This window comes from Neoarius graeffei, chromosome 11 (genome assembly GCF_027579695.1).
Source record: "Neoarius graeffei isolate fNeoGra1 chromosome 11, fNeoGra1.pri, whole genome shotgun sequence".
Classification (NCBI taxonomy): Eukaryota; Metazoa; Chordata; class Actinopteri; order Siluriformes; family Ariidae; genus Neoarius; species Neoarius graeffei.
The window spans coordinates 43,881,016-43,900,000 of NC_083579.1; the positions used below are offsets into that span (position 1 = coordinate 43,881,016).

Consider the following 18,985-nt stretch of genomic DNA (forward strand, 5'->3'; position numbering starts at 1 on the left):
ATTCACACCTACGGTCAATTTAGAGTCACCAGTTAACCTAACCTGCATGTCTTTGGATTGTGGGGGAAACCGGAGCACACCCACGCAGACAACATGCAAACCCCACACAGAAAGGCCCTCGCCGGCCACGGGGCTTGAACCCGGACCTTCTTGCTGTGAGGCGACAGCGCTAACCACTACACCACCGTGCCGCCAGAAGCATGTTAATACCTGTTAAACTTATAATATAACAACACATTTTTGTTATTGCACTTAAGTTTATTTCATTCCTCTTTGCAAGTTCAACAAAACCGATTTGAGAGCAGAGTTTTTTTACATAGACAATATTCACATTTACATATAAAGCCCTCATGAACAGCAAAAATGATAAAGATACTAGTATTAAAAATTTATCTAAATTTATTAAAGAAGCCTTGCTACTAAGAACCAAAACATTAAAGTTAACGTAATCATAGCAAATGCGCAAAATCAGTTAAAAGTTGAAATAAACAACAACAGCAACACGCTCAAAATGGCGCTACTTCCGGTCCCTGCGCCTGCGCAAAGACGTAGGTCGCGCAGGCGTAGGGAACCAGTAAACAAAATACCAGGGCCAAAAGGGCGTGTATTTTAGCAAATATAAAACGACGAATGGTCGTCTATCCAAATTATTCAAACCATACTTGATAATTACGAGACTAGAGCCACACATTTAATGATTTATCTATCTATCTAGATCTACATCTAAAAAATATTTAGCTAGATCAAAGGTTTTTTTTCAACGTTTATTAAACGTTTATACAACCACTTATTTTCCATAAAATTATTCCCATGTTTTTTGATACTTTTTAAAAACATGTCATCATGTAGTGTTTATAATCACACAATTAATTGTAGAAATTTTAATATTATCTGTTTTAGCCAGAAGTCTCTGAATATGGGGGTGTCGTGGCTCAGGTGGATAAGGTGCCATACCATAAATCCGGGGACCTGGGTTCGATTCCGACCCGAGGTCATTTCCCGATCCCTCCCTGTCTCTCTTTCCCGCTCATTTCCTGTCTCTACACTGTCCTATCCAATAAAGGTGCAAAAAGCCCAAAAAAAATCTTTAAAAAAAGAAGTCTCTGAATATGTATAACGTTTCATAAACGTTGTGAATGGAACGTTTATAAAACGTCAATAAAACGTTACTCATTTACTGATTATTTTGATAATTGTAATACAATCATTATGACATCTTAATATCTAAAAATACCAAGAGATGATAAAAAATGTGCCACGGGTCAGCAAATATGACTTTATTAAATTTTCACCAACGTTTCATAAACGTTTCATAAACGTTTAATAAAACCTAACCTTAATGCAACCCAAATGAAACGTTTTATAAACGTTTTGTGTTTGCTGGGACATGCATTGTTTTGCACCACATTCCATTAATTCTCATTTCCTATCCTAGTAGGGTTCAGTATTGTTTCCGAATTTATAAACAACTGCACAAGTCATGTTTTTAATGCTGAGACAGGAACAAAAATTGTAGTCATGAGCTGATGCTCGGTCACATGAGACTGTGACCTTAAGGGGAAAAATGTTGCTCATCTGCAGTTATACAAGTTTGGATACTGATATGCGGTTATAAATATTTTATATTCATATTTAGTGTGAATAAAATATTAAAGTTTAGGATGGGTAAATAATAGAGACGTTTGCTGAATAGGAGTCTAGTGCATTGCATTCTGGGTAAAAGCCTGTGTTTGAAGGGAGTAAATGACGAAGAACTTGAGTTGAAGAGATGCTGTGAAATGAACCATGAAATTACTCCCATCTACTCCAGCCACAGATGTTCTGTGAGATCAACTCATACAGTATATTAAGCTTGGCCATGTTTCATGGGGGTAGATTAGGGATAAAATTAGCTCATGTTTTAAGTCGTTCAAATTCTGTAAAGCTGCTTTGCGACCATGTTTATTGTTAAAAGCACTATACAAATAAACTTGACTTGAGTTTCACTGCGCACACAGTATTTTTGTCAGTTTACAGGATTAGCCATATTTAGGACTACTCACATGCTCTTATCAACCCAAAAAGGCAATATATAAAGGATTAGTCCTATAAGAGTCTTTGTGTTTTGATAGCGATCGCATAAGGATGTAGCATAATTGAATGCACTTATAATAACAAACCTACAAACATAATGGTGTGTGACAGCAGGTTAAAAAAAAAAGCAGCGGCTTTGAAGAGTGTAAAACAGTATCACGTTCCTATCTGCAAACCAGTAGAACGTGACTGCAAAACTGTGGTCATTTTGTATTAGCAGAGGTTTCATTTACATTTCTCGCCCCAAACAAATCTAGAACTGCTTTTCTCTATTAGGTGCATTTTTACAGACCTACACCCCCCCCCCCCCCCCCCCCAAGACACAGTTTGGTCAAAACATATAAGAAAACAATATTGTTACTATATACAAGGAATAAGGATAAACAAAATTAATTCATTCAATTTCTATACCGCTTATCCATTGCTGGTCATGGGGGAGCTGGAGCCAATCCCAGCAGACACTGGCAGAGAGGGACCTTGGACATGTCGCCAGTCTGTCTCAGGGCTAACACAGAGAGACACACAGCTGTTCTCACTCACATTCATTCATACCTTTGGGCAATTTAGAGTAGCCAGTTGACCTGATCTACATGTCTTTGGACTGTGGGAGGAAACTGGAGAAAGCCCACACAGGCATGGGGTTAGAACTCTCGAATCCTGATGACGTCACAGTCATCTGTGGCCAGGAGCCTAAAATTGGCCTTTTCTCTCAGGAAGGGAGTGGTGGCTTACTCTCTGGCCCTGTTAATTACAGCAGTGCTAGTCAATCACAGGCATTTGTGAGCTCATGCATACAGAAGTGGGTGGATAGCACTTTCCTCTGATACCCCTTTTCCACCAAATCAGTTCCAGGGCTGGTTCGGGGCCGGTGCTGGTGCTGGTTCACAACTCGTTCAACTTGCGAGCCAGCTGAGAACCAGTTTGCTTTTCCATAGCTCGGGGTGCTAAGGGGAGCCATGTCATTACGTCGCTGTATACATCAGTTACGTCGCTGTATACGTCAGTTACGTCGCTGCGTTTGCATAAACCTTGGCGCGAACATCGAAGCAACAATACGGAGAAGAAGAAGCAGCAACAACAACAACGACAACAATAATGGATGACTTCGCGTTTGTACAGCTGCTGCTTCTTGTCGCTTAAAAATGGCGACCTTTCGTGGTCTTGCTATTGTTGTCAGTCTTAACAACTCCGCCCCCCGCCCCCCCCCCGCTGATGTAAGCGGTTCTTTCCTCTGGCCCAGCAAAGAGTTGGTGCTAGCCTGGAACCGGTTTTTCTGGCCCCAGAGCCAGTTCTTTGTCAGTGGAAACAGAAAACCCGGTTCCAAACTAAGCACTGGCCCCGAACCAGCCCTGGAACTGCTTTGGTGGAAAAGGGGCATGAGTGTGTTACGCCACCCCCTAAAATTGCTTCGGTGGAAGTTCGAAAAGATGCGGTCTGCTGGCATCATGTGCCTTGAAGAAAGCATGTGATGATCCTCACCCTCCCTGGTTGGTAGCCGTTGTGAGATAGAGGAGACTTGTCTTTTAGATGGGACTTGGCCATGACTAAATTAGAGAGAGAGATAGAGATAAATAAATAAATAAATAAATATAACCAGAACATGCAAACTCCATACAAGCTAGTTTTTTCTTTTCTTTTTTTTTTTTTACCAACAGGGAACGGGTTTTTAAACTGGTTTCATTCAGGATTCTTTGAAACTTGGTGCCAGCTAGTGAACCAGCGTATATTTTCACCCGTTTTGAACGGAACCGTTGTAATCAAGGATGTCACATGAATGGAGGGTGTTACACAATGCACAACAGGAGCAAATAGTAGTAGCAAGATGGCGGAGCACATTGATTACCTGCAAACTTTTTTCTGTTACGACAAATTTTGTTTTCCTTCCATTTTCTCTGAAGCTGTATCCTTTTCTGTTGCGTTCTTCATTGCTGTGCTGTGCTTCCTCTCCAAACTAATGACACGCCCACTGATGTCCTCACAGTTCATGCTGGAAAAGCCAGCTATATTTTGGTTCCAGCTAGGAATCAACTTTTCAGCTTCCAAACCAATTTATTTTTGGTCGAAATGCTCTGAACAGTTCAAAATTTGGTACGTGAACAAGAACAGAACCCATTCACTGTTGGTGAAAAAGGGATAACAGAAAGGCCCTGGTTGACCAGCAGGTTCAAATGTAGAACCTTCTTGCTGTGAGAAATGATCAAAGAAATAAACAAAATCAACTATTATCTTGTATTGATTATTCGTAGTGTTAGCTCTTTTGGTCAAACAGCTGGAATATAAGATTTACATCCAGGTTGTTCTTCAAACCTTTAGACACTAACAAACCTCAACAGAAATGCATTCTTTATCTGATCCTAAAGGCCAAGATATGGGAACTGTTGCCCGGTTTAACTTTGTGAGTTTGCACATATCTCCACCGACTCCACCATTAAGTCGCTGTCATTTTATTGTAAAATCTGTTCGCTCAGACAAGGCGGACACTCAACAATGACAGTGACTGACAAACAAGAAACACTTTAATCATGTGAACCAAAAGCATTATGACGGGATAATTTTAGATCAAGGCATAGTCCTTTCACATGGTCAAAACCAACATAACAGGTTATGTCAAATGTGAAATCAGCCAGTCTGGTACTTTTGTTCAAACCACAGAAGAGGGAAGGGATCTTAGGCCCTGTCCACACGGCAACGGATTCAGGTGACTCCGATACAATTGCTTATCGTTTAGGCCTGGCGTCCACATGGCACCGGCGTTTTGGGTGCCCAAAACGCAATCTTTTTGAGAACGGGTTCCAGAGTGGAAAGATCTGGCAACGTTACCGTTGTGAAGTCGTCTGGATGAGTAGAACGGATTTGTTTACGATGACGTCACAACCACATGACTGAGTGCTTCACGCTGGGTAGAAGTGTAACGAACTCGATGCGAGTTGTCAACAAATCCTATAACTTGGTTCATGAAACGCGCTTACAAAATATTTTCACTGTGAATATTTATTGTGGCGGCACGGTGGTGTAGTGGTTAGCGCTGTCGCCTCACAGCAAGAAGGTCCTGGGTTCGAGCCCCGGGGCCGGCGAGGGCCTTTCTGTGTGGAGTTTGCATGTTCTCCCCGTGTCCGCGTGGGTTTCCTCCGGGTGCTCCGGTTTCCCCCACAGTCCAAAGACATGCAGGTTAGGTTAACTGGTGACTCTAAATTGACCGTAGGTGTGAATGTGAGTGTGAATGGTTGTCTGTGTCTATGTGTCAGCCCTGTGATGACCTGGCGACTTGTCCAGGGTGTACCCCGCCTTTCGCCCGTAGTCAGCTGGGATAGGCTCCAGCTTGCCTGCGACCCTGTAGAAGGATAAAGCGGCTAGAGATAATGAGATAAGATGAGATATTTATTGTGTAATGGTGCAAAGTGAGAGAGAGAGAGTTAGGGCAGAGTCAATCCCGCCAGCAAAAATAGGGAAAAAAAGGAGCGATCTCACCTCTTCAGATGTTGGTTTTAGTCCTACAATACATTCCTCAAAAAGGGCGTAGAAGAGCAAATTACGTGTAGCATTCAATTTATTCCGGACCATTAAAGACGCCGCCTTCCGCGTAGAATCATACGTCATCCTTGCCGCCATATTGGATAGGTCAAAGCGGAGAATAAAGATTCATGTGCTGCGTTTAACTGTACCAACAGGTTTACCGTCCAAACGAGATCACATGGGATTACCTTTCACAGGTGAGAAACAACAAATTAATCCATCAACGTGTAGCATTCAATTTATTCCGGACCATTAAAGACGCCGCCTTCCGTGTAGAATCATACGTCATCCTTGCCGCCATATTGGATAGGTCAAAGCGGAGAATAAAGATTAGCTGCGTTTAACTGTACCAACAGGTTTGCCGTCCAAACGAGATCACATGGGATTACCTTTCACAGGTGAGACTGGAAAAATACTTTTCATTGTATTTAGTCATTATAATGTAATTTTACGAACAGATTTTCCTGACTTTGTGGCTAATATGAAGTCTCGCGCATAATAGTTTATGCGCATGCATACTTACTTCTTCTATTGTTCTGATGTCTCCGAAGGGACCGTCTTACAGCACCCCTAGAGGTGTGGCATGTGTATTGCATCGTTTTCAGCAAGCGTTGCGTTGCCATATGGACCTGATATTTTACTGATCGTTGCCCATTTGGACGCGATATATTTTTAAATAACATCTCGTTGCCGTTGTCGTGTGGATGTAGCCTTAGTATCCATTTCAGCATAATAACATTAGGTACATAGTAAGTAGAGCTAATACCTTAACATCCAGCCTTTCTGTAATTCCACTTAACGATTGTCAGGATAAGGATCATTCAGTTACATGTCAGGATAAGGATCATTCAGTTATATGAATTTCTATAGCCACATTCTCAGAAAACAAAGTACATCATTGGACCTTTAGGGGTACAACGGCTGGTCGTCAAGTTTATTTTTACAGTGCTTTTAACAATAGACATTGTTGCAAAGCAGCTTTACAGAAAATTAAAGACTTTAAACATGAGCTAATTTCATCCCTAATCTATCCCCAATGAGCAAGCGTGTGGTGACAGTGGCAAGGAAAAACTCCCTCAGACAACATGAGGAAGAAACCTCGAGAGGAATCAGACTCAAAAGGGAACCCATCCTCATTTGGGTGATAACAGATAACGTGATTATAAATAACTTTCTTCTATAACCATGTCCTATATAGTCACAAAGTATAACTGTGAAACCAGGAAATTCGTTGTAGTTTTAACATGAAGTCTGCTTTGTTGAAGTTATAAACTGTTCATTGATGGAAACTGAAGTGCAAAACTGTTCATGACAACTGCAGTCCTAGAGTTGGCAAGTCAACTGTAGTCCTCAGCCATAAAAGCATTAGTGTAAGTGTCCAGAGCCGTCTTCCAAGTGCGACTTTCGACTGTCCATATGGGGCCGTCCTCCACAGGAGCAATGTGATGAGACTCCAGCCAGACGTAGGGCATCAGGATGGATCAGGCAAGTCCGAGGAGCAGAAGAGGTCAGCACCTTACTGGTCTCTCAGGGTTGACATGTAACTCAGAGGGACATGTAACTCATATGGCTTGTCACTGGGCCAGTACCCTGTCAGGTACTTATTTGTACCATTTATATACAACCCCGATTCCAAAAAAGTTGGGACAAAGTACAAATTGTACATAAAAACAGAATGCAATGATGTGGAAGTTTCAAAATTCCATATTTTATTCAGAATAGAACATAGATGACATATCAAATGTTTAAACTGAGAAAATGTATCATTTAAAGAGAAAAATTAGGTGATTTTAAATTTCATGACAACAACACATCTCAAAAAAGTTGGGACAAGGCCGTGTTTACCACTGTGAGACATCCCCTTTTCCACGGATGGCACGGTGAATTGTGTTCACAGATAATGTTCTCTGGAAATATTCCTGAGCCCATTTTGTGATTTCCAATACAGAAGCATGCCTGTATGTGATGCAGTGCCGTCTAAGGGCCCGAAGATCACGGGCACCCAGTATGGTTTTCCGGCCTTGACCCTTACGCACAGAGATTCTTCCAGATTCTCTGAATCTTTTGATGATATTATGCACTGTAGATGGTGATATGTTCAAACTCTTTGCAATTTTACGCTGTCGAACTCCTTTCTGATATTGCTCCACTATTTGTCGGCGCAGAATTAGGGGGATTGGTGATCCTCTTCCCATCTTTACTTCTGAGAGCCGCTGCCACTCCAAGATGCTCTTTTTATACCCAGTCATGTTAATGACCTATTGCCAATTGACCTAATGAGTTGCAATTTGGTCCTCCAGCTGTTCCTTTTTTGTACCTTTAACTTTTCCAGCCTCTTATGGAGCACTTGCATGTGACGTCACAGCCGATCCAGATTGTGACAGATGCCATTTTGTCGGACAAACACCATATTTCCGCCTTCTACTTCTACTTCTGGTTCTACTTCTGCTTTTACTTCTACCTTTTCTTCTGGAAAACCCTACTATATACAATTCTACTATAACGGCTGCGGCTACAAGCTCTCCCTACCTGTGCACGTTTTTTATGTTTTTTGTGTGTATTTTTGCGTGTTGTTCGTCTGTATCGGACTTCAATATCCACTACAACCGTATGGACTTACTGGACATTGGTTTCCAGCAGAAAATGACGGTTTGTAGCGATTTCCATCGCATGCACAACATTCCGGACGAGATAGCGAGACCAGTGGGGTCTCCGTGGATTGTTAACGGAAGCAAAGCGAAGGAGGCGGTGTCGGGAGCGGAAGCAAAAGCAAGGCTGCAGGCAGAGCCGGCCTGTTGACTAAGCTCAGAAAACAGCCACTCAAATCTCCACTGCTAAGCCTCTATCTCTCCAACGCCAGATCCATGGTAAACAAGACGGACAATTTGGAATTACAGCTGGAATTACCTTATTCTATTCTATAATCAGCTGGTCAGTGCTATCAGTACTAGTAATACTTAAGTGACTTACCGTCCAATGAGGATTGTTATTTTCTTGTTTACAAGATGCCACATCTGAGTCGCTGACAAATCCTGAATTTCTGTAGAGATAACTGTCCAGAGAGTTATAAGCACGCAGTGCTTCACCACTGAACAGCGAGGGAAAATTGATGAGGTAATTATACACGTCCGGGTATTCCACCTCTGGCAGTTCAACATCCACTGACACGGTCGTGAAAACTACATCCGGTAAGCCATAAGGGCCACTAATCTGTAGATCATTTATTTTAGACATATATCTAGTTATCTGTTCATTAGAAAAATGAGCCGTGTAGTCCGTCGGTTGAAATTGATCCATTCTGTACACGAGTGCAGCAGTATTCAGGTGTGTTTGTGTTTTTTACCGACAAGATGGTGGCTGTTAACTTTCCGGTCACATGACTGCAAGTTCTCTATTGCCCCGTCCCAACTTTTTTGAGATGTGTTGCTGTCATGAAATTTCAAATGAGCCAATATTTGGCATGAAGTTTCAAAATGTCTCACTTTCGACCTTTGATATATTGTTTATGTTCTATTGTGAATACAATATCAGTTTTTGAGATTTGTAAATTATTGCATTCCATTTTTATTTACAATTTGTACTTTGTCCCAACTTTTTTGGAATCGGGGTTGTACTACTTGAGAACATATATGTACCTTTTTGACCCTAAAAAGGTACACATAGTTACCTTGAAGTCCAGTAATGAGCCCGAAGGGGTGCAATAGTGTAGCTTCTACCTTGGGGGCCAGAAATGAACTCCGACTGTACCCCTATTTCCGACAGTGCACTCATTGTGTATAATGTGGTATTGATATCGTGTTGACTGTCAGAAGTCTCTCCTGCAGGTCTCAGGCTTTAAAGTCAGAGGAATGATGTCATACAGAATCTTTTTATCATATGGCATATTTTTGCTCGCCCTACAAAGTATGAAGAAGTTGCAAGTAATTCATGTGTATCATGATTTTTTTTCTCCTTTCGCAAATATTCAGGGTAAATGCATTAATCAAGTCAATCATCATCCTCCTCTTCTTGTAAAAGATTATTCACAGACACAGGAAAACACACCATCACCCTGACTAAGTGGGAACATGTCACTCCACATAGACATGCCATTGCCAGGAATGTTCCCGGATACTTTCTACATTAAATCATTAGACAAGAAATTAGAGCCAGGTACAACTTGTCCAGAATAAAATCAAGTAGAGACAAGTAGAGGAGAAACTTTATCTGCCTGTTGGAGAAAGTAAGGCAGAAAGATAAGGGTAGACTTTACTGGAATCTGTAAACTGGGTGGTGCAGACAGGCCTAAGCCACATTGCTATGTGCCAGCTTCTTTCATACGACTGTCTCTGAAACGTATTCCCTTACATACAGTACAAACAGTTAGTTTTGTGTAAGCAGAGGTTACCAAAAGGTTCGTTCTTTCCTCGGAGACTCTTTGATCCTGCTCAGATCTAATGCTGTTTGCTTAACTGCATTGTTGCACTTATGGAATGTTCTGCTATAACACCAGTCAGTCTGGATTGAAATCATCTTATATTTAAACTTAATAAAACGCAAATGGCAGCATGTATGCACAGTAGCTGTAACTAAACAAAATTATACCTAACTGTTAGGTTTTCTTCACCTCTGGCCCTCACCATCTCGAGATTAGTCCCCCCGTGTCACCCAGAGCTCTGGGGGTGAGTCGCAGAAAAAAGACAGGAACCCCATGAGTTCACGATCTTTTATTCGCAAGTCCCCCAATTAGACAAGAATACAGAGGGTTATAATATGTGGGTGTTATCTGTGTGGATATGCAGCTGTGGGTGTGTGTGGGTGTGTCTGTGAATGTGTGTGTGTTTGACTTCCATGCAAGTGAGCAGGCGATGGTATACAATAATAGATGTTCTTATGATATGATAGCACAGGGCTGTCCCTGACGCACAGCCGGTTATGATACATGATAGCAATGTTCAGACAGAATGGAATTTCTTACACTAACCCTAAACCAGAGGAGTAAAGAAGAGCAGAAGAACAAAAATATCAGCATGACCCTATCATAACCTTTTAGGATAGACATTCACCTAGATGCAACCTGCAAATCAATTCATGGTAATTCTGGAACAGCAGACTTGATCTAACACTGAATTTGGTCAAATATAATAAGTAGTGTGAAATGCATTCCCTCTGTTTGTATTGTGTGTTGAACCCCATGTCTTCTGCAGCTGACCAGTACACCCTGCAGAGATTTGCAGGAGGAGTTGCCAAACCACTCTATCGCTGGGGAAATGTGCACAGCTGTCACGTCCTCCAACTGCACCACAGTTCAATTTTGTTTCAATCCTCAGTGCATCCTGAACAGAAAGTCACTCACTCATATCAGTGGTGCAGCAGCCATTTGAAAAAAGTGACTATATTTGCTTACGTATAGTATGTGAACAGATATTAGCAAAACTTAAAGGTAACATATTAAACCCATTTTCCACAAGTTGACACAGTCCCCCGTCTTAATGAAATGTCTGGGACATGCTTTGGTCAAAATATCACAAGGATAAAACACCACAGCTCCCTTCTCACCCTGTTCAAAACAGCCGATTTGATTTCATCCATCCATTCAGCCATCCATCCATCCATTATCTGTAGCCGCTTATCCTGTTCTACAGGGTCGCAGGCAAGCTGGAGCCTATCCCAGCTGACTACGGGCGAAAGGCGGGGTACACCCTGGACAAGTCGCCAGGTCATCACAGGGCTGACACATAGACACAGACAACCATTCACACTCACATTCACACCTACGGTCAATTTAGAGTCACCAGTTAACCTAACCTGCATGTCTTTGGACTGTGGGGGAAACCGGAGCACCCGGAGGAAACCCACGCGGACACGGGGAGAGCATGCAAACTCCACACAGAAAGGCCCTCGCTGGCCACTGGGCTCGAACCCAGATCCTTCTTGCTGTGAAGCGACAGCGCTAACCACTACACCACCGTGCCGCTATATATATATATTTTTTTAAACTTGTATGGCTTGATATGTCCTCTTCTGCTGCTATCCACTGTGCTGCTGCAAACAGGAAATTTCCCCATTGTGGGATAATAAAGGTCTTCTGTTCTTATCTTATCTTATTGTCCGTTCTTTTAAATGATAATGAGTCACTGCTTACCCCACCCCCTTCTTCCACTGGCCAATCAGGTAGCACTTTCCTCATGAATATTCATTCACAATAGCTATTCTCAAGCCATGAGTTGGAGATACTCAAATGTTTTAAAATAAAGTTGCAAATGGAAAATTTAAATCAGTTAAGCCCCAAAGAAGAAAAATATGTTTCCATTTTCCACTTCCTGAACTCTTTGGGTTAGTTTTAGGTTTTCTGTGTGGTTTTAGAGATGTAGTTGCAATACACAATTAGACCTATGGTAGCAGCCCTTTAAACCAGCAAAAGGTTGGCCAGAGAGCTAATGTTTAATTAGCGACATTCTAATGAACAGCTATTGTTTCGTTATATGCTGCGAAGACTCTGGATGGATGAAACAAACACTTTGCAAACAAACACTGTCATTATTACGTTTCAATTACTGTGCTGTATTTTAGAATGTTGAATGTGTAATCAGTTCAGGGAATTTTTTAATTCTGTATTGAAAATGTATATCATATCCAATTTTAATTCTGTGTATTGTTACATCCCTATTTATTCTATCCACATTCACTGGCAATCGCACGCTCTGATTGGCTACTCTGTTACTACGATATCAGCTCATATACCATGAGTAGAGAAAACAAAATGGCAGAGCGTGTTGCTGAACCAGCTGAGGACGAAATAAAAACTACTCGAGAACAAAACCCCAAAAATACAACAAACAAAAAAAGCAGCAAAATATGGAATGAAAGTATTTGATGAACGTCTTTTTTATTTTTCAACAATTATTATTATAGCATTTTTCACAAATTGCTACTGTCATTTCGCCAGTTTGTTTACATTCTAAGCGGAAATGATTTCGTCAGACGTTTTGTATAAAGTTTTTATTTACCGGATTTGTAAAAAATAAAAATAAAAATGCCCAGTTTCTCAAAATCCAGTGACCTTGGATAGAATAAAACAGGTATTCCACTCAGTCTTGTCTTACATGGCTTATAGCCAACTTGGCGCTACGCGCTTCATTGGCTAGCAGCTCATGTACGACTCGATTTCGTAGAATAACTTAAGTGTAACATATACAAAGTGAAGAAAAGAGAGTTATTAATAACCACACCAACAAAATATAGTCAAGACATACTGTACATTTTAAAATGGATTCATAGTTGAACATGTCTGTGAAGATTCTCAATCATCCAGGTCATAGTAAACTGTGAGTGGTAGAAAAGGGCAACTGGACTTGCGGTTATCCCAACTGGGCTTTCCTAAAGAGCATAAAAAGGAACATAACTGACAAGGATGAGAACAGGAACAAACACAAGAACATTGTCATTCCCTACATTTCTGGTCTATCTGAGAAACTCAGGAGGATCTTCTACAAACACAACATTCCGGTACATTTCAGACCCAGTAACACCCTGAAGCAGAAACTGGTCCACCCTAAGGACAGAATACCCAGACACAAACAGGACAACGTAGTGTATGCAATTCAGTGCAGTGAGGATTACGCGGACTCATATATTGGGGAAACGAAAACAACCGCTATACAGGCGCTTGGCTCAACACAGGAGAGCCAGCTCCTCAGGCCAGGACTCGACTGTCTACATTCATCTTAACAACAAAGGACACTCATTTCAGGATTGTAACGTACGCATTTTAGCCAGAGAGGATCGTTGGTATGAGCGAGGAGTTAAAGAAGCCATTTTTGTCAACCTGGAACAGCCATCACTGAACAGAGGTGGGGGTCTAAAGGCCTCTGCATGCTCTTGCGACAAGGATTTCGCAGATAGCTTTTCGCAGACAGTTGTAATTTATCGTTGAGCGGGGAGTAATAGGCGTGCGTGATGTTATTCACCGGCACAACGCAAGGGGGCGCGAAGTCGCTAGGAGTAGTTGGTGGGTGTGGTTAGTGGAGTGTTTATCCTCCGGTTACTTATAATGACTAGAACTGGAGTCGTATAGATGTCCGTACTTCCTCACTTCCTCGATCAACCGCTCTTCGTGCTGCTCCATCTTCGCTCGTGTTTTTAAAAATGCCGGTCGTGAAAACAAAACAAACCGGGAAAGTAGGGAAGCGGAAGTGCGTGTACAGCGGATGTAGAGTGAACCAATCAGAGCCCTCTTGTCTGCGACGCTGTCTGCGAGGCTTCTGCGGTGGTCACAATTTTTGGGAGGTGCGCGCAGAGCGTCTGCGAAGGTGGGGGGGCTACGCAGACGCTATCTGCGACACCGTCTGCAAGGACTGGGTTGTCAGCATAAATTGGCCTTAAGGCCAAGTTTACATTAGACCGTATCTGTCTCGTTTTCTTCGCGGATGCACTGTCCGTTTACATTAAAACGCCTGGAAACGCCGGGAAACGGGAATCCGCCAGAGTCCACATATTCAATCTAGATCGTGTCTGGTCCGGTGCTGTGTAAACATTGAGAATACGCGGATACGCTGTGCTGAGCTCTAGCTGGCGTCGTCATTGGACAACATCACTGTGACATCCACCTTCCTGATTCGCTGGCGTTGGTCATGTGACGCGACTGCTGAAAAATGGCGCGGACTTCCGCCTTGTATCACCTTTCATTAAAGAGTATAAAAGTATGAAAATACTGCAAATACTGACGCAAATACTGCCCATTGTGTAGTTATGATTGTCTTTAGGCTTGCCATCCTTCCACTTGCAAGTGGTAAGTGATATGCACTGGGATCACACACACAGCGGCTCAGTCCCGAATCACAGCTCGTGCGCTATACTCGCGCGCTCTGTGAGCTGCGCAGGGCCGGAGTGCGCACCCTCCAGAGGGCACTCGCTGTTCAGGGCGGAGTGATTTGGAGCGCAGGATGCCTGCGGAGCCGAGCGTATCCGTGTATTGGTGTTGCTGTGTGCACGCGAATCGTGTATTGGCGTTGCTGTGTGCACGCTAATCGTTTTAAAAACGTTAATCTGATGATCCGCTGATACGGTCTAATGTAAACCCCACCTAAGACATCATTTATCAACCATCTACAATGCGGTCTTGGACACTCTTCCCAGACGGCTGGGTGTACGCCAGGACCCAGCTGTTTTCAGTGATCACAGGAGGACAGAGAGAGTCAGATTTCCATTGATCACTCTAACGGGCAATCCTTTGATCACCCTAATGACTCGCCGTTCACACCCAGCCTCCAGTGACCCACACCAACATGATGCCTCAATGACACCTTAGATGAGCTGGTCATCAGAATTCTGATTCTGATTCTGATCCAGGAGAGGATAAATATCTGATACTCCCTATTAGTCAGACAGAACTGAGGAAGCCTTTCAGACTAGACGTGAAACGTTTTCAAGAATCTTCAGGCAAGTCCAGTTGTCCTTTTCTACCACTCACATTCATAGTTGAACCATAACCAATATAAATCTCTATAAAGAAGTATTTTTGATTCTTAAAATCTTATCAATCAGATTTATAACTTGCCTCAATTCATTCAGCTCAGGAAGTTGATCTGATCTGTTTGTGTGGGTTTTTTTTTTGTTTGTTTTTTTGACAGTCCTTCATTATCATCTGAAATCACCTTCATCATGTCAGTGAAAGACAGAATGCAGAAGAAATGGGCGGTAGTGAAAAGTCACCTGGGGTCATCTCAGGACTCTGACTCAAGCACACAGGAAGCCAACCTCGAGAATGCTGAACCTGAGCTGTGCATCCGCCTGCTGCAGGTGCCCACCGTGGTCAACTATTCTGGCCTGAAAAAGCGTCTGGAGGGCAGCGATCAGACATGGATGGTACAGTTTCTCGAACTGTCAGGCCTCGACCTGCTGTTGGAGGCCCTGGACCGTCTCTCAGGTCGCGGCTGTTCGCGCATCACCGACGCACTGCTCCAGCTCACCTGCGTCAACTGTGTCAAGGCTGTCATGAACTCATCCATAGGGATCCATTTCATCATGGAACATGAGGGTTATGTGCGTAAGCTCTCACAAGGTACAACATGTTTAGTATTGTATGTACAGTATTGGAAAAAATGTATTTTTAGTACTGCTGTACTTTTGATAAAAATTGCTGGAACCACACTACTATTTATATGGAGCCATCAATCCACAGAAAGCCAAGTTGATTGCTTTATATTGCTCTACATAACTTTGTTACAAAACTCTGCATCTAAGGCAAGACGAATTTGGAAGCAATAAAAAGAAAACGTAATTATGAGGCTGTCAAATTCCACTGCAACAGAAGTACCCCATTTGATGTATTCTGTAGCACACATATTTTATGATTACAGAAGCCCATATTTAAGCAATATTGCATTAACAAGAGTAGTTATTCTGAATAGCGTCAGAGAGAACATGTAAAACTCTACACATTATGTTACAGGCATTTAGGAGACGCTCTTATCCAGAGTGACGTACAACATACCCAGAGCAGCCTGGGGAGCAGTTGGGGGTTAGGTGCCCTGCTCAAGGGCAGTTCAGCCATTCCTGCTGATCCAGGGGATCAACCCAGTGACCTTTTGGGTCCAAACCTACTTCTCTAACCATTAGGCCATGGCTTCCCCAATCACTTACAGTGGTGCTTGAAAGTTTGTGAACCCTTTAGAATTTTCTATATTTCTGCATAAATATGACCTAAAACATCAGATTTTCACACAAGTCCTACAAGTAGATAAAGAGAACCCAGTTAAACAAATGAGACAAAAATATTATTGGTCATTTATTTATTGAGGAAAATGATCCAATATTACACATCTATGAGTGGCAAAAAAGTATGTGAACCTTTGCTTTCAGTATCTGGTGTGACACCCTTGTGCAGCAATAACTGCAGCTAAACGTTTCCGTTAACTGTTGATCAGTCCTGCACACCGGCTTGGAGGAATTTTAGCCCATTCCTCCGTACAGAACAGCTTCAACTCTGGGATGTTGGTGGGTTTCCTCACATGAACTGCTCGCTTCAGGTCCTTCCACAACATTTCGATTGGATTAAGGTCAGGACTTTGACTTGGCCATTCCAAAACATTAACTTTATTCTTCTTTAACCATTCTTTGGTAGAACGACTTGTGTGCTTAGGGTCGTTGTCTTGCTGCATGACCCACCTTCTCTTGAGATTCAGTACATGGACAGATGTCCTGACATTTTCCTTTAGAATTCGCTGGTATAATTCAGAATTCATTGTTCCATCATCTATTTTGGTCTCATCTGTCCACAAAACATTTTTCCAATAGCCTTCTGGCTTGTCCACATGATCTTTAGCAAACTGCAGATGAGCAGCACCGTTCTTTTTGGAGAGCAGTGGCTTTCTCCTTGCAACCCTGCCATGCATGCCATTGTTGTTCAGTGTTCTCTTGATGGTGGACTCATGAACATTAGCCAATGTGAGAGAGGCCTTCAGTTGGTGAGAAGTTACCCTGGTGTCCTTTGTGACCTCGCCGACTATTACACGCCTTGCTCTTGGAGTGATCTTTGTTGGTCGACCACTCCTGGGGAGGGTAACAATGGTCTTGTATTTCCTCCATTTGTACACAATCTGTCTGACTGTGGATTGGTGGAGTCCAAACTCTTTAGAGATGGTTTTGTAACCTTTTCCAGCCTGATGAGCATCAACAACACTTTTTCTGAGGTCCTCAGAAATCTCCTTTGTTTGTGCCATGATGCACTTCAACAAACATGTGTTGTGAAGATCAGACTTTGATAGATCCCTGTTCTTTAAATAAAACAGGGTGCCCACTCACACCTGACTGTCATCCCACTGATTGAAAACACCTGACTCTAATTTCACCTTCAAATTAACTGCTAATCCTAGAGGTTCACGTACTTTTGCCACTCACGGATATGTAAGATTGGATCATTTTCCTCAATAAATAAATGACCAAGTATAATATTTTTGTCTCATTTGTTTAACTGGGTTCTCTTTATCTACTTTTAGGCCTTGTGTGAAAATCTGATGATGTTTTAGGTCATATTTATGCAGAAATGTAGAAAATTCTAAAGGGTTCACAAACTTTCAAGCACCACTGTACATTATAACAGCTAGAAACAGTTCCCTCACCAGCCTCTTTTTTTAATTCTCTCTAGAAGCTAAAAAAGCCTCTGTTAGTTGTTATACAGACTGTAATCAAGCCCAGGATGAAACAGAAGGATTTTAGAGCTGTGAGGCAGCAACACTATCTGTAGCGCCACCGTGTTGCCAAGAAAATACATTGTAACGTATTTTCAAATTCATCCAAATATACTATTCCATGAAGAGTGGATGAGGGAACATACATGCCCTGTGTCCAAAATTGCTCCCTACTCACTATATAGTGGGGACGCCATTTTGTAGTGCTGTCCAAAACCTTAGTGAGGATTATTTACACCCTATATAGTGCACTCAAAGTATCCCACAATGCATCACGAAAAGTACTGTACAACCGATGGTCACTAACCAAAGCAATATATCCCATCATGCATTGCGATCACGCTGAAAGAAATCAAATTAAAAGTCTCAAATTTGATTTAATAAAAGGCAGCGGCAAAGAAGAAAAGTATTCAGCCTTAATTTAAAAGAACTGAAAGACGCAGCAGACACAAAGTACTTTGTATTTATTAATGTGTGAAATACACTCAGTATAATATGTATTTATCACAAAAATACGAGCATGTATTTATTATTTTGAAAACTCACCAGCCGACTGATCTGGCACATTTTAATTGTGCAACAGTAATGACGTAAATACCAGCGCGATGGAAAAGTGTTCGAAAGCGTTTATTCATTTTACCAATGAGCTCACTATATAGTCCTCTATATCAGCCTTTCTCAACCAGGGTGCCGTGGCACCCTGGGGTGCTGTCTGGCTTTGTTAGAGGTGCCGTCAAAAAATTATATATGCTAACATTGAAATAAATAAAATGAATTAAAATTCCAAAAAACGATAGTTACACTAATGCAGATCATCGCTGCCTCATGCATCATCAAAATTTGTCTCACAGCCCTCTTTCCCATGTCACAACATCACTGCCGGGGTCAGCATATGGTCAGCGTGACTGCTTATATTTTATATGGGGGTGCCTTGAGAATTTGCATACTTCTGAAGGGTGCTGTGACTGAAAAAAGGTTGAGAAACGCTGCTCTATATAATAATTCGCTATATAGGGAATAGTGAACGAGTGAGCGATTTTGGACACAAGGATGGTCTCATATAATGGCCTGGATTTAAGAGCAGTCACATATTTAGCTGTTGTGGGTTTTTTTTCCCCCCATAGGTTCCAGGTTAGATTTGCAAACAGATTAACCAGTCAGTCACAACAGAAAGATGGCAAAAAAGAGAAATGTGGAATGAATATACAAAAGTATGATGTAAAGGTTAA

General features: G+C 42.1%; 1 protein-coding gene across 6 annotated transcripts in view; it reads left to right on the top strand.

Moving 5' to 3' along the window:
* The window catches only part of inf2 (inverted formin 2), a 90,623-nt gene that overhangs the window by 22,860 nt on the left and 48,778 nt on the right, over nt 1-18,985 (top strand). For all 6 annotated transcript variants that reach the window (XR_009655638.1, XR_009655637.1, XM_060933972.1 and 3 more), the window contains one exon: nt 15,198-15,628. Coding sequence is in view for 4 of the 6 variants with exons in the window: in XM_060933972.1 (XP_060789955.1) it covers nt 15,198-15,628 (431 nt within the window). In the remaining 2 variants the exon portion in view is untranslated. The remainder of the gene's footprint in view (nt 1-15,197; nt 15,629-18,985) is intronic.